Below are 27,341 nucleotides of genomic sequence, written 5' to 3' on the forward strand. Positions count from 1 at the left end.
AAGACATTGTGTGTATTTCTGCAGGCGCAAATTTGCTTTGACAATTGCGGTAACTCTGGAGCTATCTTGAAATTACCACCACCCTTGAAGGCGTTACCCTGCATAAATAGTTATACTGTGAATGATTTGCTTGAGGTGGTGGCGATTCATAAGAGGAGGTGGCAATATGGAAGTGGCAAACTTGCATGACTGCAACCACACTCTATGGTCATAAAGGAACCCTTAAAAGTCATATGTCATTCACCAGTGTTTCAAATACCTAAGACTCTTAGAACAAGCATGTAGAGAGTGCCAACATAATCTGCAGCTCTGTATTGTTCTAAAGCATTGGTATTGTCTGATATCTATTATAAATTGTTACAGTCGTTTTTATATTATAAAACCAATCTGTGCTCTCATATCCAAGCAGCAGCATTCTACTTAAATATAAACATTATTTTAATGTTCAGCTAAGGATTTTGGGTAGGGGTGTGCAAAAGTTTTGTGTTATTCATTGCTCTTGCTGACTGTCTGCAAACTGGAATACTGTTATATAAAGTGGGACACCGTTATATATGGCATGACATGTCACCTACTGAAAATAAGTCACTGGGACTAAACTAATGATGGACCAATCTGAACCAGTGCAGAAACCCATAGCAACCAATCAGCAATTATACTGTAGTTACTGGTAGGCAAAATCCTTCATCTCATTTCAATGTGTTGGTGTATGAGAAATCAGTGCTGAATTTGGCAGGCAATGCAATTTATGTTCAGGTACATATATTATACTGGTACTGCATCAGCCTACATGTGTTGAAGGCTTGTTAGCAGGTCACCTGAACTATATCAAGTATTTAATTCCTTTTTATCTGCAAGGGTGTGAAGAATGGTATGTAATATCTAGGCTTTTAGTGACCACTGTTAAAAAAGTCGGCTCTGATAGGAGAGAACTGACCTGCTTTACACAGACCTTAGTTCATGGGGCATAGCTGTAGATGGCAGCAGATAGCTACTTTTAAATAATGTGAAAGAACATCTACATTAAATCAGGATAAACTACAATGTTTTATTGTCTTAATTATTAAGCTAATTACATGTATTGGAAAATATGTAAATAACAGAAGCATTAAACACCTAGACTTGGCTTTGAATGCAGTCATATTATTTTTCTGCAATAATAATTAAGAATTGTAATGATCACACTAGCTCAAACCATTTGTTCATGAAATGTGCCTTATATACAGTGTCGGACTGGCCCACAGGGATACCAGGAAAACTCCCGGTGGGCCAAGGTGTCAGTGGGCCCTCCTGCTTCTAAATATTTGGCTTATTTCATGGCCATTCAATTTTTCTGAGAATAAAGAGGCTAAATAGATGGAATAATATGTTATAGTATGGAAAGAAAAGAGAATAGAGGTTGACTAAGGAAAGGAAGAAAATACTTCGAGTGGGCCCCTGGTCTAAAGGTGTTTGGGTGGTCCCCTGGTCTAAGGGTTTTTGTTGGGCCCCTGGTATCCCACTGCTTATATACTGCTGCTCTTGAGTCTCTTGTTCTGAGCTTAGTTATCTTAGTTGCTCCAGGATTTGGGTCAGTATTCAGCTAAATCTCAGCACTTGTAAGGACTAAACTCAGTGCAGTAAATTTACATCACAGGATATCTGAAGGCAACAAATTGTTTTCTAAGTGTTTGGGGAATATCCTCAGACCTGAATATACAAATAAGTATTCCAACTCAGTTAAGTACTCAACCAAATTTTTGGTTTTGGAATTGTCAAAAACAAAAATGATGGATGTTATGCATTCCTAATATATTTATTACTTATTCAGTTCACTGATATTTCAAGCACCCACTTGTAGTTAATTTATTGTCCTTATTTATAGAGCGTCTGAGCAGAAAATAAAATGCGTGCAATTTTCCATTCAACTTGGAAATACTGTATATGAAAAAAACAATGCTCTGGTCTGAGAAGGGGCTTTTGTGCCATATTTTATTGCTAAGCAAAGTAGCAAGCACTGTAGTTATATGTATGTATTTCTCTTTATATTGGCTATAAGGGATAGCATCAGAAACACAGGAAAGTCTATACAATGGGTTAGGTATATATGCCACTCTTTTTCAACTTGCAATGATCTTGTTTTTGTTGTGAGGAGAGTTCTGCTTTGAATGCCAAATGAATCAGTATTTTCATCTGTTGGCTGATAGAAATGGCAGTTGTAATTGCTTTAAAGCTGTTTGGGAAGCAGTGCGGGAATATTACCACCCCCTCAGGAACTGCCTGGAGGACTTATTCCCCCACTCCTAGTGAGATGAATGTGGCACCTGGCAAGTAGATGATTCAGAAATTTGGGGTTCTAAATGTACATACAGCAAAAAACCTTGTAGCTTTTGTGCTTGTGTCCTATGTACTTTGAAAACATTTTATTACTCACACAAAGAACTGAGTGTGAACTTAGTGTGCAAATGATATGTCTTTATGTGTTTGCTCTTACTACTGTCAGGCACAGAGTATCTTACTAAACAACTAAGGTATGGAACTGCTTAGTATTGTAATTTATCATGTGCGTTGGAATGAAATGAAGACTGCATTAATTGGTATGGCATTCTTGGCATCATTTTAGTGTAAACCCAAGAGAGCTTAGAAACAGAGCTGAAGCACAAATCCAGGACATAATTTTGCCATTCTTGAAGGTCAAGGAGAATTATAAATAACTACAGTATTTTAACCAAGATCTGCCACAGGGTCTCTAGGAAGTTGATTCTTTTCAAACTCATCATTTTTAGTATAATAATTTCTTGCTGTACAAATCATAGATAGATAGATATATATATATATATATATATATATATATATATATATATATATATATATATATATATATATATATATATATATATATATATATATATAATAAGATAAGATAATGCCCTGGTGCTAACAGAAGTATTATATATATAGTTTCCAAGGAATGCTGTTGCACTCTAGGGACTTTTGCAGTAAAAAAAAAGCTTTATTGGAATCGAGGTTTCCACCCTCAATGGGGTCTTTGTCATTCAGTTGTAGAATGTATTGTAAGAAAAAAGTGCTAATTTATTAATTTAACAAAGGATTGCACTTTATTAGTTATTTTTATTCATATATAACTGCTATATATTCATATATAACTGATGTTACACAGCTCTTTAGCACTGTACTAGATGCAGTGTGCAAAGTGCAATTTTGAAGCAATCACAATGTTTTTCCCCACAATGCACTGTTTTACCCAGAATACTAGCAGCATTGCAAGCGCAATGCAGACGTTGATTTGGATGCAATTGCATTGCGTATGACTCTACCCTGCTGCATCCAGCACAACTGCATCTGATATGTCAGCCCACTGGGATACCAGGAACACTCCTGGTTGGCCCAAGTATCAGTGGGCCCTACTGCTTCTAAACATTTGGCCTATTTCATGACAATTCCATATTTCTATGAGAAAAAAGAGGTTAAATAGATGGAATAATAGATTATAGTATGCAAAGAAAAGAGAATAAGATAATAGAGGGTGAATGGAAGGCAGGAAGGACTGATCAGTATTGCATTGCTTATACTGTATTATATTTGATCTAATACACAATGCATTTCCCTTATTTTACATTTTGCAAAGCCTATTTATTTACCTAATTTTTATGTTTTTATTTTTATGTTTCAGAGCTACGATACACCCAGGGCTTTACTTAGTAGTCAATTTTCAGAGTGTGCCAATATTAAATGACAAGTTAATTAAGCAGAATTAGCCACTTGGTGCTGAACAATGAAATCTCATGGCTGGCTGCATTGTTCCACTACTGTGGCCTACAGAGTCAAAGTCCAAAGTCAAAGTAAACTTTATTGTCATCTCAGCAGTATACGAATATGTATATATATATATCGCTCCAGCTAGTACATATCACAAAAAGGCACTTAAAAATACACAATAAATATGTAAACATGAAATGAGCAACATATAGGCAGAAATTGGATATATACATGTGTAAACCTTTAGAATTGTGCAAATAAATTAACAGTTCACAAAGTTCAGTTCACAGTTCAGGTGTGTCTGGAATGTAGTGGGAGGACAGGCAGTGAGTTGAGGAGTCTGATAGCTTGCAGAAAAAATTTGAGAGATGGATACAATTTTTATAATTTTGGTGTGTTTTTGGAAAGGTAGATTGATCTTGAAACCCGAAGGGCACTAATGAGAAGTAGTAAGATATTTTCTATAATAGACATTTGCTTGTCTGGCCTTTGATTTGATTTGTTTGTCACTATTTTCTTCTGTCACTAGTATTGCAATAATATGTTCTAATTTTTAAACTAATATACCTGTATACCTCTCTGTTACATTGTGTTTTCTTTTTAATAGCTTTGCTTCAGATTAGCAATGTCATTTCTAAAGCTATAGAATTGTTCCTTTTTATGCTAGGGGCTATGTCTCAACTGATCGTTCAGTCAGTAAAATACATTTTCAAATTATAACTTGAAAACAAAAAGCATTTTGTTGACATGATTATGTTCAAAGAGCTCTTTGTGAACTGTGCTTTCAATTTCTTTCTTTTGTATTATTTTATCAACTAGAAATAAAACGTAAACTTATAAATTAAGCATACTTCACCAGGAGAATGGGAAATATAGATAGTAGGAGCACTTCATTAGGGGGCAGAAAACCTGCCGAATTGCTGTTTTCAAAAAAAACTCCCATTACTTAGAAATTCGACCCTTGATAAATCTGCCCCTAAGTGATACAACTGTATAAGGCTCATTTACTTTCATTTCTACCTATAAGCCAGTGCTATCCGACTTCTGTGGTACCAAGGGCTATAATTTTTCTGGCCTACATGGTGGAGGGCCAATAATGGGAGCCAGTGTTGACCACTCCCTGTTTTTAAACCACACCCATGTTACCACGAAAATTTTTCAGACCAAGTCCACATTAATGGTGGTAGAACACTAAAAAAACAAATAGCTGGTACTCGCTGCAGGGATATTACTGATATGTAAAAAATGTGTGTCATATTAAAACAAACCCTTACATCCATATGCCTCCTCCTCCCCTGTGGATAACACTGAACCCCCATGCACACGATTAAACACCTTAGGGGCATGTAACTACAATATCAAATATCTAACAATCAATACTTTTTCCACGAATCTTGAAAAAAATGTATGGTTTTCCTATATTTCTTCTAAAAATTTGAGATTTGTTGTGTAAAAACTACGAAAACCTCTAATGCAAAAATAAAACTGATCTTATTGAACTGCTTTTAATCAATTCATACTTTTAGAGGAATTTGTATTTAAATATTCTGCATCATTTTCCCTCTTTCAGCATCTGTTTCTCTTCATTCTGTCTTCATGCAGAAGTTGGGTGTCAGATATTCATTTACAGTTAGATCCAATAGATTGTATGGGGTCTTGACAGCGCTATATAAATAAATGATGATGATGATGGGGGGCTTCCTTTCCTAGCAGATGTATTAGAGCTCACTCAAATAACTGATTCCAGTACAAAAAAATCTAACAAAATAACTACCTTTTGCACAAATCCTGCATGTAAAGAGACATGATGTCTGGGGATTTTAATGGAGTGAGCTCTAATACATCTTCTAGGCAATAGGAGCCTCCCTATAAGATATATTGGATCTAACTGTCAATGAATATCTGACACCCAACTCCTGCATGAAGAGAGAATGAAGAGGAACAGATGCAAACAGATACAAATTGATTGTATTTAGAAAGTTTCTAATTTCAGTATGCTGAATTTTCAGTATGCAAATTTTCATTTAGCGATAGTTCCCTTTTAAAGGCATGTTGCTGGATCTTGTCTCTTAGAAAGCATTCATTACAGCATTGGAGAACTAGCTCTTGTGATTTACAGCCATGTTCCTGGAATTGTGTCAGAGTAACCTTTTCCAAACAGTGATGGACTACAGTCCCATAGCTAAAATATCTGGATTTTGTACTTTTGTGATTTTAAAACTGTCCCACCTTTGCCAAATTTACAATGTATATATAATTTTACAATTTATTGGCTCCAATAGATTAATTCTCCAGTCTTAGGCATATTAAATGTGATATGCTACCTACTTTGTACTTTGAAATGTATAGAATGCTGTATTTTAATTTCTAACCTCTGCCTTAGAACCTTAAAAAAATATAGGATCCATATGTAAAGTCTCCTTATATATCTGTAGTAATAATGGGCAATTTTCAGATAGGTCAGACTGACCAGGGCACTATTTATACAGTATGGAACATATTCCAACATACTGTAAGTAATAGGTAAGACCCTGCTTTATAGAAGACATCAAAAATAAACCTAAAATAACATACAGGCAACTTTTAAAAAAACAACATCACAGTGCTAAATTTACTTTGATATATGTTGAAAATGAAGCTGTCTTGGCTTCCTGTGGTCTACCGCAGGTTATAGAACTGAATTAAGTTTTATCTAGTGGTTGCCTCAGCTGTTGTTCCAGCATGATCCCTATAGTCTTGATTAGACATAATTATGACAATTGCATACACTTTGCATAAGGATAGGCATAATGAGCATTGCAGGTCTCAGCACTGCAGGCTACAAAAAAGTGGGTTTCAAAGGCACAAGTGTCTTTAAAGATAAATAAGTATACTAGGTTATGCCAAAGTCATTGTTTAAAAAAAAGTATCATCTCTAGAAATTAGGCAAGTACTATTGTTATTATTTTAGTTGATCTGCTTCTTTAGATTTCTCCAAACAAAACTGTGAACTGGTACCTTGGAGATATCTCTGGGCAGATGGCAACTCAAAACCCATTTACTAACAATCGAATTGCGGTTTTTTTCCAGAAATCATGAATAATTTGCGGTTTTCCTATAATTCGAGATTTGTCAAGTGAAAAGACCACTAAAGCCTTTCATGCCAAACTTCACCAAAGTAAAGCTGTCGAGGTACTATAGAAGTCAATGGGAGCAGCACTGATCCTATTGGACCTTTTTTAAGCCAATCAGAAAGTTAGAGGTTTTCAAATTGTACTTTTTATAATCGAAGCTTTTAATAAATTCAATGACAATCGTGCTTTTAAATTTTTAGTTTCTAAAACTGACCTTTATTAAATAAGCCTCTAAAGGGGGACTGTAATTAAAAATCGCAAGTGTTATTTAAAATGGCGTTTTTGCGATTGTTTACATGCAATGTAAAATCATTTGCTGGCGGATATTACATCACTAAGAAATATTAGCATTAACATCTGTTCTGGAGTAATATTTTGTCAAAAAAACTCTTTGTGAAAATGAAATTGTATTACATACACTGCGAATGTTTGCATCAGGTATTTGGCTGCAAACTTTATGAGGAAGTCGTTGAGGTCTGTAATCTGTCAAACATGGATGTTAACACTCAAAAGGTGTCTGCGAATGTTTTTTGTTCATATTACATTCCCCATTGGATGAAAGTTTTGTAAAATAAACATTACATTTTGGGTTGCAAATTATTTTGTTTTGATTTTGTTTGTTTTTTGGTTTAAAAACTTTTTATTCCACTAATAACATTTTTGTTTCTTTTTAGAATGTTTGTGTTCAGTCACTACTTTACACTCATGTGTGCATTAGATCAAAATAAGGTTCCATATGTATAAATGTCATGCCAGTCTTTTTTGCTAGGTCACTTACAGGTATGGGACCTATTATAAAGAATGCTTGGGACCTGGGGTTTTCAGGATAATTTGGATCATCATGTCTTATATCATATCTTATATATAAGGTAAGCATTAAATACACTCAATAGGCTGGTTTTGCTTTCAATAAGGATTAATTATATCTCAGTTTGGATCAAGTACAATGTACTGTTTTATTGGTACAGAGAAAAAGGAAATCATTTTTAAAAATTTGGATTATTTGGATAAAATGAAGTCTAGAAGACTATTTCCATAATTCAGAGCTTTCCAAATAACAGATCCCAAACCTGTACTCTAAATCACACCCAGTTTGGATCAGGCTAGGCCTCCCAATATTCAAACTTGGCCTACCCTAGAACGTCCAGCAGCCTTACAGTTGTGCTTGATTATGTTTTCTTCTTTAATTATTATACTAACCCTAGTCCTTTTTGTATTTGTGTATACATTTAAAATGCTGGTTCTAGTTTGCACCATTTGATTTGTATGACCATCTATCAGAATTTACTTTGCAGTACTCATATCATATCCTTTACAAATGTTCAGCCAGTCGTTTTTATAAATTAAGCATTCATGCGATATAAAGTTCAAGCATCTGCTAATGAGCTCTATTGCAAAATATTGTAAATAAAAGACCAAGGTTAGGCATTTACTTCAAGTAGTATTTAATTGACAGCCTTTTTTGTTCATGTAGTAATATCATTAATTGACTGCTTCCCACATTCCCAATTTAAAGTATGGTATACATATAGATCTTTTGTTTTTGCATCCAACTGCCACACATTGCCCAAATATTGTTAATATATGTAGTACTGTGTTAGCCACTTACATACCACAAAGCTTTAGGTGCTTTATCAAACCATTTGTCTGGGGATATAGAGATTTTAAATATTTTCATTTAGCATAATTGCATATCTGTCAATATGTAAATTAATGAAAAAATGGATTTTGTAGGTTATGAAAGTTAATATAGGGACTTATAAGTCAATTTTATTAATTAATGTGGGCAATATTGGGGACAGCTTTTATAACAAATGATATACAAGAAGCTAATTCCAATAAGAAAGGTTTCATACATTGGCCTGTTGCTACAAGAATAATGACTGAAACATTTCATTGCTGTCTTTGTATTACTAGACTTGTATATAACTTTGCAACTATAACCCCAATAATCTAGACTGAATGTGACAATAGGACATGCTAGTGGATTCATGGAACAACACTGGTGACAATAAAATGGTGTAAAAAGCTGTTTTATTGATCAAATTCATCAAGGTGTGAATGGCAGATTTGACGCCGATCTTTTACATTGCTTCTGGCTGAAGTCGCTCTAACAAATAATGTATAAAAATGTTACTGTACACTATTTTTTATGCCATTTTTTTACACTGCAAAGTCTGGAGATGTGTTGTGGATTATCCCGCTGATTTATACAAAGTATAGAAAATATGCCCCTTAGAGCTACAGTATTTCTTGTTGGGTGATCTCTGAGGCAGCACAGAGAATATCCTAAACGGGGGCTCAATGTAAGAGGGCAATATTTAATTCAATATTTATTGCAGACTGGTAAGATTCTATAATATGCCACTTAATATGATATGAACTATCTTTTGGCAGGAAGTAAACAATTGGGGCAGATTAACTCAAAGGGTGAAGTCAATTCGCTAGTGTTACCACCCACAGGGACATCTGCAATTAACTAACGTGCGCAGGCGTCACTTTGCTAGCAAAAGAGATAGACGCTAGTGGTCATTAACACTCTATCTTCAGGTGACAATTCGCTCTGGCAAATGGACATTACTCCGCAAATTCAATGAAATGCGGATTTTACTGAACATTACCTCTTTCACCAGACTTGTCTTTTGCCAGTTTAGACCAGGCGAAGTGCACGGGAGTGCATAGATCTTCCTCACTCTTCTGTTAACTACAGCATATTTTTTTAGTGGAAAAACTTCTAAGTCCAAAAAACGCTGGCGTCTTTTCCTTTTTTGAGAGTGAGGTTCCCCAATACATTTTCTAACGTATGGAACGTTAACTATACAGTGGGCTCATGTGTAGGGCATTATAACAACTCTATTTTCTTTATTAAGGTTCCCTGGACTTGTGTAATGTAATGTATTTGTTGCAACATATACGTCCATTCAACTTTAAATTTCCCGCCTTGTGCAAATGAACCTGAGCATAAGACCTCTAGCGAATTTGTGCTAGGCAGAAATGAACGATAGTGCAGCTTTGCTTTCAATTGCTTGCATTGCTGAAGTAACACTAGTGAAACGTCGCCAGCGTTTGGCGCCCATGATGAAACTCTGCATTCCAGTGAATTAGCATTGTCTGAGCGAATTTTCTCCTGGCGAAGTGTAGTGATGGTTGCCCTCGAGTAAATCTTCCCCTTAGTGGGTGGAGTGGGGCAACATGGGTCATAAAGGTTTGCTTTTGAAACCAAAAAGTCACTTTCTGGTGAACTATGGCACTCATCCTTTGACCAATATGCCCCTAAGGAGATCTTGTTAGAATATATCCTTAATAAAGGATAAACAGGTATTTACACATTATTTTAAAAAAATTCTCCCCTTTATGTCATTGTCTTATTTACTTGGATTATGTAGAAGTGGTGCATACACAGACACATTACTGGTTTCCACAGATTAAAAGGAAAGCATGATAGTGTGGTAAGAACTATTTCCAGACCCCACTCAAGCCTTTATAGTAATTTAATCCCATTGGGAAGTTATGGATTCTGGGATTTAGGGGGATATTTATCTGAATGTCAAAAACTCAAGAGCAATAATCTCATGCTATGATTTACCTGTAGGGGCTGATTCACTAAGGGTCGAATATCGAGGGTTAATTAACCCTGGATATTCGACTGGAAATTGAAATCCTTCGACTTCGAATATCGAAGTCGAAGGATTTAGGGCAAATATTGTGATCGTACGATCGAAGGATTATTCCTTCGATCGAACGACTAAATCCTTTGAATCGAACGATTCGAAGGATTTTAATCCAACGATCGAAGGAATATCCTTCAATCAAAAAAATTTAGGAAAGCCTATGGGGACCTTCTCCATAGGCTAACATTGACTTCGGTAGCTTTTAGCTGCCGAACTAGGTGGTCGAAGTTTGTTTTAAAGAGACAGTACTTCGACTATCGAATGGTCGAATAGTCGAATGATTTTTACTTTGAATCCTTCGATTCGAAGTCGAAGATCGAAGTAGCCCATTCGATGGTCGAAGTAGCCCAAAAAAACTTCGAAATTCAAATTTTTTTAACTTCGAATCCTTCACTCGAAGTTAGTGAATCGGCCCCTTACTGTTTAAAGAATAGCCAACCCTTTACCCTGTGGGCATGCTATAAGACAATCATTGCAGTGGAACCTGGGGCCCTGTGAATAATTACAATTCAACTTGCAAAATATCATCCGACAAATGCAAAGGAAAAAATACAAAATAAAGTTACAATGACCCTTTAAGATTACAGAGGGAGACTAAATGCATTTTCTGTTTTCCTTTAATCATTTCAAGAACATTTTTCAGCAAATGTTTTCAAAGTCAGTTTTTCATCCAAATCATTGTGCAGAAATTCCATGGAAATTGTCTGTTTATGCATGTTTGCCCCCGATATGTGTTTTTCCTGTGCTTGAAAGAAAACAACTGAAAATGAAAAATTTAATTTCATGAAGATGAACAAGCTGTCCTGTAGTTGCTACCAGAAATGGATTTATTAATATTTTTGAAATGGTGACTTAGACCAAATAATGCTGGCTCTTTTTATTTATACAGTATATAGATAGGGTCAGACTGGACCAATGGGATACCGGGAAAAAACCCAGTGTGCCCAAGGCCCTTGTGGGCCCTGCCGACCCAGATCCAAAACAAAAAATGAAGTGTTTGCCTATGCACAAGTGCTCAGCGGGTGGCGCCGGCGGGGGGCATGGCGGCGCATCATAGGAGTTCAGAAGGGGGCCCTGGACAGAAGCCCCGGTCCCCCCAGTCCGACCCTGTATATAGCTAAGGAGATATATTTATACATATGGAAGGAAGGTCCCTATTTCAATAAGCTTGTTGTCTAGAAATGTATTCTACCAATATAACTTATGCTGAAAATACAAATAGTTTTCAGACAAATATCTCAGTATATCACATGCTGTTTTAAAACTCTAGATCTCTTTTACAACCAACCAGACTTTGGCTTTCAGTTCCTGACTTTACAGGGTGATGATGCCCATAGCAACCATTCAGATCTTTGCCTTTGTTTTCTAACTTGTAGGTGACTGTCAACATTTAATTGCTAATTGGTTGCTATTGGCAACTTCACCTTTGATGTTTGTCTCCAATGTTAATAAATATGCCCCTATGTGTACTGTTCTAAGCATCTCTAGGGTTAACTGAAGCATAGGATATGCATAGACAGTGCATAGATAGTAGTATTAACTGTCTAAAAAAGGTTAATATCTCAGAAACAGTTAAAATTTAAAGTGCAGAAATACTCTGAATATGTTGAAAAATAAGTGAGATCTAACTTTTAAAGTTCACATGCTCCTGTGCTGTAATTACATATATATTTTTTATGCTCAGATGCTGTGATCATGTTAGGTCCACCACCTGCTCTTGGTTTGGATAAAAATCGATTCGTTTGTGAAAATCTCCCTAGAGGGCATCGGAAGTCCCCTTAGGAACTTTCAATTTAGCTGCAATTTGGTGTTGGGATGGTTGTTAGCACTCAGGAGAATAGTTTTCCCTTCAATTGCTTCACTAAAACTCAACTGACATTATTACTAACAGCTGGAAATGTTGAATTAGTTGTATCAACAGTAATGCTTAGGGGACCATATTAAAAGTACCTTTCACGTATTAATTGAACAAAAATGTCACACTGTTTGTTTGGAAAATGCATTTTAACATTAATTATGTTGTATATAATTTATAGATCTTCAGACAAATTTGAAACAACTTAATATCATTATATATGAACAAAATATTTAGATATATTTTCAACATCAAGTAAAAATGTTGATCTTTCCTTAGTTTTGCATAACTGTGAAATAAAAACTGTTAACAGAGTAAATATTTGTATTACATTAAAAAGCAACCATAATTTCTGATGGTGATCTCATAGTGGACAATGTTGCATTACATTTGGGGTTATTTATTAAAGTCTGATTTTTTTCTAGTCGGACTTTTAAAGAGAAAAAATACCATTTGTTCGTAGGAACAAAAAACTCGAACATTTTGAGATTTATTAAACCCCAATGGTGTTAAAAGTCCAAAAAACTCCAACTCAGACCTGCCGAGTTCATGTAGAGGTCAATGGCAGATGTAACAGTGACATTTTGATGCTATCCTGAAAAGTCACAGATTTCGTGCTTGTTTCTACTACAAGCACAGCCATTTATCTTTTAATTATGAAAACAAATTAATTATATTTGTTTATTGATACAGTTAGTGCATACAAAAGCCTAACTATATAAAAGGTGACATCAATTAGAATATGGGTTCTTCATGGCCACTGCAAAACACTGTCCTTTATTTTACTCCATCTATATGGTATATAATTAGCACTAGAATCTGTATAATTAAAACCTAGTGCAAAAACATTTGACTTTTAATAATTAACATGCAGGGGCTTTGTGAGGACACCATTGAATAATCTTTACAAACATTAATAAAAATGGCTTTATCTTTTTTTTATATCTTTTAACTGTGCACACTCCTCATACATCCACAAATCAGGCTTACATATAATTTATAATATATGATATAATAATCTGCCACCCCTACACTCTGCAGATAATGACATTAGACATAACTTCATAATGGGCAAGCCTGATCCTACCACATCATTCCCAGTTGTGATAGAATACAAACCAAAGTTGGGAGTATGATGAATAAGTTGAAAAACGTCCTCATGCCCAGCTGTTTTCTGTTTATACAGTACCCAACAGTTATATATTTGCCAACTGAAAAAAGACTGAGATTTGGGAATAAGCATGATAAATCGCATTATATGTGTGGCTTGTACATTATACCAAACTCTTGTTTAAATGAGCACAGTAAAATTGCTTCTCCTGAATTGGTTAGGCCTTCTAAATTAAGTTAGTTCACCCATAAACAACACTGACAGCTAGTTGAACTAATTAAGGGATACATTAATAGGTTAAAGAACACATTTCTTCATCCATTAATCTTGCAGTTGAAATACCATTTATACTGTAGATTGTAAGCATACAATTGAAAATAAGTGTGTGTATTTCATTGAGCTATATTCTCTTTATATGTTTATTTATCCTTCAATAAATCTGGAACATTTTTGCAAGCTTCTCACTAAAGCATTTGGTTTATAAGAATGTATATTACAGCCATAAAATATTATGCTGCCTTGCTTGCCAGCAGTAGTTTGTAGCTTTATCTTTAGGTTTAGCAGCACCATTGGCTAGTAGGTGCAGAGGCTTACTCTAAAATTCCTGAATGCTGGATCCAGTTTTTGCAGCAGCCCCACAAGTAGAAAGATCTGGGGCTGTAGTGTTGTGATTTGTGTTAATGGAAAGAAATTGTATTAGGATTAAGATTAGCAGTGAGCAATATGTAGACAATAAGCACCACTTTACAGAGAGCACTAAACAGCAATTCTTTAAAGAAAGAACAGTAATTCTGCCATTTTTTGTGTAAAAAGCACAGTGGGTATGAGTTGGCAGAATACCTAGATAGCCCCTCTTGCAGAGTTGACATGTATTTCTCTCTGTACGAGCAGAGCAATGTGCACCATAAGGCAGTAGAGAGCAATTTGTACTATAAAATGCAAACTTTATTATTAAGGGAAAAGTGTGCATGTTATCATACAATGGTTTGGCATTATCTAAAGATGTAGATATTCTACTCTTTAGACAACGCACGGTAAAATGTAAATAGAAGTATTAAATATATCACATCATCTGCCCTGTCCAGATTCAGTTTTCTAGTGCTGAATATACTGTACATATGCCTGTAAGTAATGTACAGGCACCAGGTTCCTATCGGATTAAGAAAGGGGTGCCATTCCCACATACTGTGCACCAGGTTCCTATCGGAGGCCAGGGAGTGCCAGTGGCTAACCGATGTGGCACCTTCATGTCACAATCATGACTGAGAAGTAAAATATTATTACTGCACTGACATTTGTATTTAAATTAATGATTATGAGACAGTTATACTTGCTGCATTGTGTGTAGCTGTTAGAAAGTTTGTTATAAATGAACTATGCAAAATAGATATTCATAATAGGGGGGGGGGATTGAGGTACTGTTTGTTTTTTTAGTACAGATATCAGAGCACTTTGTTGCTGCATTGTGATCAAACTGCCATCAGGCTACAAGATTCATACACCTGTTATAGATGATCGGCTATAACAAATAGCTATGGGATGGGATTGCATTAGACTTGTCTAGATAAGGCTCAGTGTGTAAACAAATGTTCTAAATTTAACAGGAATGGACTTGCCGGATATTGCCAAAGGCGCTGTCTGAAGGAAAAATGGAAATACATGTAAATTAGACAAGCCATTCATTAAATCCTGAGTTAGAATGCCTTACAAAAGCACTCATCCCCTTCTAATGGCATGTCAGTAAATATTAATATTTCAATGAAAATGTTCAACCTGAAATCTAACAGGTGATAGAATTTATTAGTTAGAAAAAAGATTAAATCTAAGAATGTTCACACACACATACAGTATATCTTTTGCCACTTAGGAAATAGCGATGCATGGGTATGTTCTAGTCCTGCCATAAATATTCTGTGGGGGACATGTCTTTATTATGACTGGGTAATATTCATTTTCTTCTTGGTAACAGCTTTAGAAATGCTCTGACCTTGTCACTATAATGTGGAAAGATGCATTTCTGTTGCAGTTGGATTTATGTCAGGATGAGGCCATATTATCTTTTATATTCTATTTATCTATTTCCACCTGAAAAGTAAACAGCTTCTCTGTCTCTGCTGATAAAAAAGAGCCCTGTTACATGATGGTGTCAACCCTTGTTTGTTATTTTATCAACTACACTGGGTTTGTATTGGATGTAAAGCACATGTGTTTTGTTTTGTCATACCAAAATCATTCTCTTGTCTCAATTTTTTTTTTGTTACAAAAGCTATGATATACTGTATATAGTAAATAAATATATCTATTACGAAAGCTACATTTAATGGCCAAGACCATCAGTGACTTGTGTCAGTAGATGCTGCTACTCCTGAAGACAAAAGAAAATAGGACAGAATTATAATAGTTTTTATCCTTGTAACAAGGTCATCATAGGAAAGGTGATTGGGCAGGCCTTTGCTGTAAGAAGCAGACATCTCATCAACCAATGTGATTAACCAATGCACAGATTTTATTGAGCAGCTTCTCACAGGGATAGCAAGATACATACTGGGGCATGGGAGACCCTGATGTTGTCAGTATAAATATGTTACAAAAATCAATGCTTCTCTAGAGGATCTAACACTCTCACATGCACAGTGTGATGTGCAAAAATGCCCCCGGCCTCGTCTCCCAATAAAGCTTTCTGACTCCTTGTTGGGGCCACAGACTGCCCTTACTGACTAGCACAGCTTCCTCCCACCTCTGACGTAACCCTGTACTGGACTCCTAACTCACCTAGTCCAAGCAGGGTGTGGCCTACCCATGGGTTTTGCATCTACAGTCTGTCTTGCCTTTGATGATATAAGGCCAAAGAGGAAGTCTGTTACTCCAGCACCGCCTTATATAGGTTCGTGTAGGGGAATTCCTCTAAAGGCCCACCTTAAGGGATGGCTCCACTAGTTGGTGTTTATTCTCTTCATTATTTTTACAGGTATGATAGCTTAATTGGGTTCACCAAAATGCCTCCATGTAGATGTAATTTTGGTTTAGCACAATAATGACACAGTCACACTAGTAAATTCTAAATGTGTTCATTTTCTTGTTGTCACTAATAGTTATGAGCAAAGTTGTGGCATTTTGTTTTGACAAAAATTTTACGAAAATGTTGCAAAACCATGGCGATGGTTTTAGTATGAATGATTCTAGTATGAATGGGTCATACAACCCCCAAGCCCTTTCTGGGGTTCAAAAAGGGGTAGTGGCCTCTGCAGAATGGGTGTTGGCCTCTATGGCTGGGGGTGCTTGGCCCTTGGGCGATGGTCACTCTTAATGGGATAGATCAGCAATATTTCAGTGTTGATTCTAATGCTAAGGGGCACATTTTGCATTTACAGAACCCCTGTAGTTCCTTTTAAATGTGGAATATTCTACTTACCACATCTTAGATTTCTTGGTTTCTTTAACTTCAGATCATTTTTTAATTATTAATAATAGCTGTAAAAGCAGTAACTTCTACTTCATAAATAAATAGAGAGAAGTGTTTCTTACTACAGGGAATGTATGTAGCTTGGCATCTGGTTGCACACAGAAAGAATGCCAGTAATACAAAAAACTGATACAGTGGTCAGTCAGCATATTATATTTTAATGATGGTGTTCTGTAAGGGTTAGTTTGGACCTTTTTCATTAATCAGTTTCCACCATTGCTTAATTAACTGCTAGAATAAAAAACCCAACAGAGGTTTTATGTTGATATATTAACCACTAGGGTTGGATAGTTTGCTGATTTAAGCCCTACTGTCCTCTCTATGATTCTTCTGGAAGGTTGTTTGACAGTCCACCCTTTGATCCAAGATTACAGTTGGTCTATCCGGACAGAAAATCTACTGATGTTTTATGTTGGCACATCACTTGGCTGAACATTTAAGAGGCCACACCTTACTTCCTCCTTATTTAGATGGATATGTTTGGCTCAGAGAGGACAACATCTGACATTGAGCCATATTTGTCTCTTTTTAGTATAGAGTAGGGTTGTTAAGCCATCAGCCTTCTCCTTATTTGCTTAGCTACAGCCTTTAGTTTTTCTATAATTAAAGCTGTAGTTCAGTAAGAGCTTAATAATTTTGACATTTTGACTAAGGTGGGCAATATAATAGGGAAGAGGAGGTATAAAGAGTTCAAAATTAAAGTCTTAATATAATAACTCTGAGGGCTAAATACAGATAGAGAAGGTCTCAATATGCACCCCAGTCAAAATGTGAATTATGAAGAATTATGAAAAAATTATGTGAGCTTCTCGAAAAGTTAAAAAGGCAGTAGTCATATAAATGAATACATTTTTTAGGCATACGGGAAGCCTAATGCATTTCATGCCTATGGGGCACTTACTCATAGGCTCTAGGGGCAATGTAATGAGTACAATCTTCTTAACATGCTGGGGAAATGAAAGACCAAAGGGTATTTATTTTTAGCCCCTATAGATTTTAGTACCATCACAGTATTGTAGTTATTATATGCATGTGTCACATGCTGACCTTTCTGCTTTCCTGGATGCCCTGTTCTGCCCATATGTACATCTTATTCATTATAATTCCAGTTAACTAGGTGAATAGAAGTCTGCATTCTCTATGATTAAATTCACATATATGGTGTAAACTGCACGTATATGTTTTGCCCTTGATTTAGTAGCTTATCATGTGTAAGAATGACATTGGAGAGTGTCAGAACACTGTCTCAGTTTAGATTACAGATCGATTCTGATAAATATAATTACTACTTACCAGTTTAGGCAGGATTTGAAGTTGAGGGGTCTGTATTGGATAAATATGTTTGCAGGAAAGTAGCTTCTACTTTGAGTAAATCACTTGGCTGAGAACTGCAGTTTAATAGTAAATCCTTATAAAAGCAATTTAAAAGGGCAGATGCTGCCATCCAACTGGAACATCAATCATTTTAATGTGCACACTTGGTGCATTCTTATTAACTAAGCATATTTATTAAAGGAACAAGTACATTATGTGCTTCTGTTAAAATGCACTCAATTACTTTTTCTTTTATTAATGGCAAAATTTAATTAAAATACAGATAACCAACATAATAGGTATCATTGTATTTGCCGTTTGTTCCCTGTTCATTATAAACTCATGTATAGCAGCACTGCATAGCATGGTGAGATAAAGACACATTTCTGTTGCATCCACATGGTGTTAGACAGACCTCCATATACTGCAGACCATATTTAGTTTACATTATTTCCTAGACACATCTTTTGAATTGTAGTAAATCGAACTGAAGGACATTTTGGCATCCAGTATACTGTTGCTTTGTGCACTTATACCAGGCACTTATCGAAAAACAACCGCAGGGAAGCTATCTACATACATTCTAATCACTACTGGAAATACCACTTTATTCACTACTGCTTCAGTATTTTAAACATTACTTTCATGTTAAAGGGGATGTCCACCCAAAAACTGTTTATTGCTCAATGAACACGATACAGCGCAGAATTGCAGTTACAATACATGTTTTTGGAAATTGCTTAGTATCTCCAAAATAAAAATCTGAAAATGTATTATTTTCTTAATTGTTTTGTTATTGCACTTCACAGTGTGGTGGCAACATGTCCTCTGCTACTGTTGCTTTTAGGACTTGGGCGTGAGTTTGATTCTGAGGAGGGCTGTTCTGTCCTCACTGTGTTACCCTGGGGGTAGTGTGTAGCTTGACATGCAGCTAAACTCCTTCCTTCATTGATCCACTGAGACCAGATTAGAAAACATTGTTTAAAATAACACAAGAGAAGCATCCATGTAGGGGTAAGACTTAGACATACTGTACCTCCCAACATTTGGGAACTAAAAAGAGGGACAAAAAAAGTTGCCACGTGCAGTGCGGCAATTTTTTGTTTTACCACGCCCATTTTTGTGTGACATGCCCCCTCATTACCATGTTCATTTTACAAAATTTGGCAGGTTTTGGAAATTTGACTATATTTCTGTGTTTCTTTTCAGTTATTACAGTTTTGCTAATGTAGGTGACCTCCCCTTTAAGCTGTGAATTTACCTTTTCCCAAGGGAGCTCCTTATCTAAATTGTTACAATTACTTATTTGTGTATCTCAAAATTGTTACAAAGTATCTTAGTTGCACCTGGTAGCTGTTCTGGGCTCTTTGCCAAAAGCCAATTAAGTTAGAAACGTTGTTTCTTTTTCTGGCTGTTCAGTGCAGAGAAAGTCGGGTTGAGCTGTCAAAAGTTGGACTGTCCTGCTGAAAAAGGGACAGTTGGGAGTTATGCTTAGATGCCTAGTGAAATGACTGATGTAGCAGTGCCATGAGGTGACTGGGCATAAACAGATATAAACTTGCATAAAAGATACAAAACAGGTAAATGATGATCTGTATTTATAGACCAGGGATGGAATTTAAGTAATACCTACCAACTGGATGGGGTAGGGTTGCTGTGGATGGTGATGTGCTAGCTGTGAACAGTATGAAGAGGGCAGCTAGAGTGATCATTTCCTGGTATTCCACAGGGTCACATGGTAAGGGTATCGTATCATAAGAAGGACATTTTTATAACAATGCATAAACCATACAACTAAATGACTAGGTGATGCAACACAAACTATAAAACAATGCTGGAGGCATACCAAGGGCACTGCAAGGAGTTTGCTTGTTCTCTCCATGTTTGTGTTGGTTTCCTTTGGGTATTCTGCGTGTTGTGTGAATGGGATAATGTACATAAATTGCAAGCTCCGGTGGGCAAGAACTGATGTATATCATTTAAACAATCCAAAGATCCCACTGGATTGTGACCTAGAATCTTTGGGTGGAAGATAATTAGTGTTAGCCTTAGGGATACTGACATGACTGTTTTATGGTATAGGTTTTAATACTATTCTAAACTGTGTACATTGCAAATACTTCACCTTAACAATAAAATGTAATTTTGAAAACCAGTTTTTTTTCTTTGTTTTTCTTGGTTTATGGGCAGCCAATAACAGTTTATTATACATAGTCCTGTACTTGAAAAAACAGGTAGCATAGCACAATGCAAGTCCTTTCAGACAACTACTAGGATTCCACAAGGGCCACAAAAAGCAAAAGATTTTTATTTAGATCTACATTAAAATAGTCAACAGCTCCATATTCCCTTCACATTTCATGCCCTAAATAACCCATGGTGACCAATCAAATAGTAGCATTCATTGTTCTACCTGCTCATGCTCACATTTTCCCAGGCCTCAGATTTGTGCTTGTGAATCTTAACTGCCAGAAAAAAATGCCTGAATAAGGGGTGGCCTCTCCACCAGCAATGGTAGCAACACAGAAAGATGATGCTCCTATCAGTTTAGGCATCAGAATCTTTCAGTAAGGGAAGATGGCACATGGTTAGATTTGTCAACTGCTGTTGAATCTGGGCTACAGCGGGTGACGGGTCTCCCAGAAATGCCATCCCATTCATTAACATTAGATTCACTGAAAGTAAATTACATTACTTGTGGCAATTTGCACAGGAAGGCATTTCCCGCGATTAAGCCAAATCGCCTAATAATACTGTATAATGCAGCTCCTTGCATCCTGGCCCTTAGTTTCTGGGGAACACTATCCAAGGCATTCTGCGCTGCTGTTTCAGGAAACTTCTGTAAGTTATTTGTACTGACTGCAGAATGCAGCATTAGTCCCATTTATTACTGTAGGTATTTGTTTCTAATATACATTCCTTTGCAATTAATGTAGTGTTGTTGTCACTTAATTTTCTCCACTGATATTAGATCAACCCTCTAAACTTAAAATGCTCCATAAAGAAAACCATTTTTAAACCAGAACCAGAATTCTGTGTTTTATGTACAATATGGTGGTATTTACAAAGAAAACTCTCTGTAATACTGTATGTCTGGGACAGTGATAGGCTATAATTGGCTTTTAGTGGAATGCTGGGAGATGTAGTGCTGTAAAATCTAGAGGGTTGCAGGTATATTCTGCCTGTGGCTTAGAATGCAACACCATGCCACAGTGCTGTGTTACTATATTAAAAATGTTCATTCTATAGTTATTAGCACCTGTGTAATTTGTACTTTGTAATGAAGAATCATAATCATCTCCTATGCATAATTACCTGTGAATAATTTGGTGGCATTTCCAGCAACTTTTAATATACGGTAGCATTTGCTCAAGGTACAACCTTTAGTCTTCAATTAAAAATAAGACATATTGACTTTTCAGCTCCATTATAAATATGTGAATCTCCTTTCTTTGCCAATACCCAGTGAAAAGTACAAATAAATGTACAAAATAAATATTTGAGAAACAGAGGCAAGATGGCTATACTGTATGTGTGACATGTTTTACAAGAGAAACTATTTAAACAAGAAACATTCCATATGTATTACTCTTGGATAATACCTAAGTAAACAAGATGATCAAAAGCCATTTGATTAACAGATGTATGGGAAGATTGTCTTCGATTTATAGCAGTCATTTAAATAAATGATGGCTTTCAGCTTGATTTAACTACCATTGTATCCATTTTTCTATAAAAATATGTTTAATATATCTAGCTTTTGAGAAACTAAGACTGATAGGCATACTATAGAATATAAAGTCAATTATATCTGAAAGATAATAGGGTTCATTTTCCATTATTAGGCTCTGAAATATGCACAGATTGGAGACCATTAAACTATCATACATAAAGCACTTGCACGTAGTGCCAATGTGCCAGTGGATCCCTGTAGTGAAGCAGACCGTGCTGCTATTTTTCATTTTGCCCATGTTAGTTAATGTGATCTACAATATTTCATAATTATCAAATAAATAGTCTAGACTGCAGAAGGTCTTTCAGGAGCATGGTAAGAATAACTATAATTTACTATACACTACTAAAATCACACGCGCCAGTGAGAATTTTATAAGGCAAGTAATTCTGGCTTATGTTAGTAGACCTACTACATTCATTATTTTGTGGCAGCCAATTTCTTGGACTGTCACAATGTATTAGTATGCTGTGCACAATATTTATTATTCTCAATAGGCAACATGAAATGTAAGGGCAGACGTGAATAAAAAAGTGATGAATACATCGGTGCTAAAAGTGTAACCACAATTGCAATCTATAGTCTATAGCACAAACAAAAGGGGCACATATATGCAAAAAAGAATTGACACCATTAATTAACACTTTCCAGGATAGTGTATAAAGAAACTGGCACAATTATCAAATGCAAACAGGTGTGAAAGTTCAGTTGCAGGTCTTAACATGTGACTAACACGTTACTATTAAACACAAGTCATTTTGCCTGATGCTATAAATTTGTAACAATGCAGATAATTATTTGATAATCAGAATTGTTTGTTCTTTTTTAAGAGTAATCACTGTCTGCAAATGCAGATAATGTATAAGCAAATGCCTACATGCATGCTTTTACAATTATCTCCTGTGTGCACCATATGGACACAGATATCCCAAGTGCCACTGGATTACAGAAATGAGATGTGGGGATTACAGAAATGCTAGGAATGCTGGGGGGGGGGGTACTAGAGATCATATGTTTTATGCTACTGAAGATAATGAATATCATTGGGTCTTTTTTCACTGTGTTAGATAAATTCTGCACTTTTTAAATCACCAAAATGTATTGGCTTAATTAAAGGGTGCTAAAGTATTGAACTAAAATTGTACCAAACTGTGGCTAATATTCAGGCTTCTTTTTCCACACCTGCATACAGTAAATAGGCCCTGAAAACTTCTGTGAGTCTCAAATTCTGAAATTTACAGTATTCAGCAAAACAGATGTTCATAAATATTTCATGAAAACAGAAAAAGGATCAGCTTCATATTAATATGTTCATTCAGATATAACTGGCTTCCAGCACTGGCATTGCTAATATAATGAAATGCTTTTAATCTAGCTATTGTCTTCTTCAAGTGAAACACTAATGAGCACTCGATTGTAAGTAATGTCCATTTTGTTAATACAATGCTTTTTCTTGATCAGTTTGGTAATGATGCTAATGTAGTTAAAACTTAAAAAAGCATTGCAAGGAATGTATGATTATGGACTCATGGACTATGGACAAAAATCACATTTTCAGAATCAACAATAAATGACAATATGTAGGGTAGATGAGACTTACTCAAGTAAATCACTTCATACTGATACATTTCAATTTACAATTGCATTTTCTCAGTGATAAATGTAGTTGTTTTTCTGTAATTCGGCTCAAACATTTTACATTTGTATGTAAGGTAGGGACATACAGTATTGGGATCAAACCAGTAATTATTGCAGATGTGCCAGCCACAGTACCCAACTTTGCAGAGTGATTTGAAATACTAGACATTTAAGTGTAGCTTGAATGATTTCTTGAATAAGCAAAAAGCATAACATCGAAGGCATCCAAATGCATGTACTTCAACTTTAATTTTTACTATGGTGGACAAATGATAAAAGTATTTAGTGTGAATATTTATAAGGGGTCCTCTCTTGCATATGTAAGATGAACTATTTTCTCATATGACGAAAAATGTTATTGCAGGAGGCAAGGGAAACTATTTTGCTTGCTTATATAAATTCCTCATAATATTAAAATAGGAGGTTAGAAATAATTGACAAGATACAGGCGGAGCATGTTTTCTTGGTCCAATTGGATACTCATACAGGCACCTCTAGCCCAAGCATTGGTATGGGAATTGCTTTGAAGCCATACAGCAGGCAAAGGTTCTATTGCTGCCTATGTCCTCACTCAGTTTGTTATTTAAGCAAGGTTTCAAAATATTTACTTAGAAATTAGCAAATACAATGGGGGTCATTTATCAACACTGGGCAAATTTGCCCATGGGCAGTAACCCATGGCAACCAATCAGATTGCTGCATTCATTTTTCTACTTGCAGCTGGCTTTAAAAAGTTAATCGCTGATTGGTTGCTCTAGTAAACTGCCCATGGGCAAATGTGCCCAGTGTTGATAAATGAGCCCCACTATGTTATGTAAATTAAGTTATAATCTGGTTTTAGGATCAAGCCTCAATGATTTTTACACATTAAGCATAGGGAAATCAACTAAACTAAAGTGTTAAGTATTGCTCTTGGTGGACAATGGCTGCCAAGTGAATGTTTCATCCTGATTTTATATTTGCAGGAAAAGAAAAGAGGCTAAAATTTAGCAGTAGTGATGAGAGAAACTGTCCCGTTTCAAATCACTGAAAAATTGACGAAACGGCGGAAAAATCCATGACTGGCAAATAAATTTGACCATCACTGTTTAGCACACACACTTCCCAGGCTATTATCAAATAAACACAAGGGAACTAGGTAGAAAGTGTATTAAAGGAAAAGGAAAGGCTTGGTGCCCTTGGGGGTGCCAAATGTTAGGCACCCACAAGTGATTGTATTTACTTACCTGAAACCCCGGGCCGGTGCTACTATCAGCAGAAAACTGCACTGGCCCGGGTTATACCAGTGAGCACCATGGAGTGATCTTCTTCCGTCTTCCTCCTTCTTCACATGGCTGTGCATGCATAGTAGAATGAAAAGCTGAACTTTAACTAAAAAGTCGGCTATTTCATTCAACTGCGCATGCGTTTGCCGTGGGAAATTTGAAGAAAGAAGATGCCGGAAGAGAATCGATCCGTGGTGCTCACTGGCATAACCCCGGGCCAGTGCAGTTTTCTGCTGATAGGAGCACCAGCCCACGGTTTCAGGTAAGTCAATACAATCACTTCGGGTGTCTAACATTTGGCACCTCAAGTGCTGCAAGCCTTTCCTTTAAAGAGATCAATAGCAGATTAAAAATGGTTTTAATAGAATTGACTGTATTGCTCAAAATTATTACAAATATTGCAGAAACTATAACATTGCACAGTACGGTTTGGAACAATATGCAAGTATTAAGTATTCATTATTTCCAGTGATATATGTCAGTCCTTTGTTGAATTTTCACATGTATTAAATTAGGTGCAGGCTAAGGATTTTATACTTAAAGGGATACTGTCATGGGAAAAAATTTTTTTTCAAAATGAATCAGTTAATAGTGCTGCTTCAGCAGAATTCTGCACTGAAATCCATTTCTCAAAAGAGCAAACAGACTTTTTTATATTCAATTTTGAAATCTGACATGGGGCTAGACATTTTGTCAATTTCCCAGCTGCTCCTGGTCATGTGACTTGTGCCTGCACTTTAGGAGAGGAATGCTTTCTAACAGGCTGCTGTTTCTCCTTCTCAATGTAACTGAATGTGTCTCAGTGGGACATGGGTTTTTACTATTGAGTGTTGTTCTTAGATCTACCAGGCAGCTGTTATCTTGTGTTAGGGAGCTGCTATCTGGTTACCTTCCCATTGTTCTTTTGTTTGGCTGCTGGGGGGAAAAAGGGAGTGGGTGATATCACTCCAACTTACAGTACAGCAGTAAAGAGTGATTGAAGTTTATCAGAGCACAAGTCACATGACTTGGGGCAGCTGGAAAATTGACAAAATGTCTAGCCCCATGTCAGATTTCAAAACTGAATATAAAAAAAATCTGTTTGCTCTTTTGAGAAATGGATTTCATTGCAGAATTCTGCTGGAGCAGCACTATTGACTAATTCATTTTGAAAAAAGATGTTTTCCCATGACAGTATCCCTTTAAAGTGGATAAGACTTGTGAAAGTTTTTATCTCTGAATTTTAACATAATTTTAAATATATCGTTTTTATGTCTGCAACAAAATGGGGGCGCTGGGTGAAACGGAAATTTCAATATACTGTAACAAGCATATTGACAATAAAGATTTTTGATTGATTTTGATTGATTTGATTGATAATGGAGAGGTCTTCATCTTACCACCACTTTATGCTGTTCACCACTTCAGCATTACTGACTCTAAAAGACACTTTCAACAAATAATTAATGCTGTTATTTTCATTTGGTACCAGTACTGTTATTGTAAATATAATAATGCGCAGGACAAATATATTCACTGTGCGAACCAATCTGTCCTGGCGAAGTTTATAAACGAGCCCCTGTGTGTGTCATTTTCTCTTAATTTTTAAGGTAACTGACTATACTGAACTATATAAAAGATTTATGGATTATTGACTTTTCCTTGTTCACATGGGCATAATTAATCTCTAATTTTTCAGGAGGCATTGTTGATAAAGATCTTCGCCGCTACCTCAATTTACGATTTCAGAAGGGTTCAGTGGATCATGAACTACAACAGATAATAAGAGACAACCTCTACCTCCGAACAGTGCCATGTGAGTACTCTCTGTATTCAGTGTAGCATATCAAACACAGTGGTTATGCTTAAAAGGTTACATGTTCTGGTTATGAGAACAGATTTAGCATAATTGCCTGATTTTGTTATCTGACATTTAAGGAGTTTAAAAAAAATAACAAAAACGTCCCACAACCAAGCTGAAATTATATTGCTTAACACATTAACTATTGAAATTGAAAATAATAAATTTTATTATGAAAAAAAAGAAACACGAAGTGGCTAAGCAATTTGCATTAAATAATGTAATTTACCTTTGGTGCTACAATAATTTCCTGAAATGTGTGTAATTGGAAAAGGAAGAATGAGAACAATCTGTATAACAGGCCAAATCCGCCTGAGGGTTATGCTTGTTAAATAACTTGCTGCAAACATTTTTGGTATCAGACTGGATAAGAGGCATTCACAAGAGTATAGAGTTCATCCAGTACACATAAAAAATAGATCCCAGAGTAAATTTAATGCAAGAATTGCAGGTATTTTTATAGCACTGACTATAAACCTTGCACAGCTTTCATCAGACTTGAGTCCCTGGATGATATCCATGCTACCTTTTCTATATAATTATTTGCCTTTTTCATGAGCCACTTTTTCATGTTGCCAT

The 27,341-nt window shown here is 35.9% G+C and overlaps 1 protein-coding gene across 7 annotated transcripts in view; it reads left to right on the forward strand.

The window, feature by feature from the left end:
- The window catches only part of magi2.S (membrane associated guanylate kinase, WW and PDZ domain containing 2 S homeolog), a 375,483-nt gene that overhangs the window by 60,840 nt on the left and 287,302 nt on the right, over positions 1-27,341 (forward strand). For all 7 annotated transcript variants that reach the window (XM_041588487.1, XM_041588488.1, XM_018255760.2 and 4 more), the window contains exon 2: positions 26,601-26,717. In XM_041588487.1, coding sequence (XP_041444421.1) covers positions 26,601-26,717 — 117 coding nt within the window. The remainder of the gene's footprint in view (positions 1-26,600; positions 26,718-27,341) is intronic.

This window comes from Xenopus laevis, chromosome 3S (genome assembly GCF_017654675.1).
Source record: "Xenopus laevis strain J_2021 chromosome 3S, Xenopus_laevis_v10.1, whole genome shotgun sequence".
NCBI lineage: Eukaryota > Metazoa > Chordata > Amphibia > Anura > Pipidae > Xenopus > Xenopus laevis.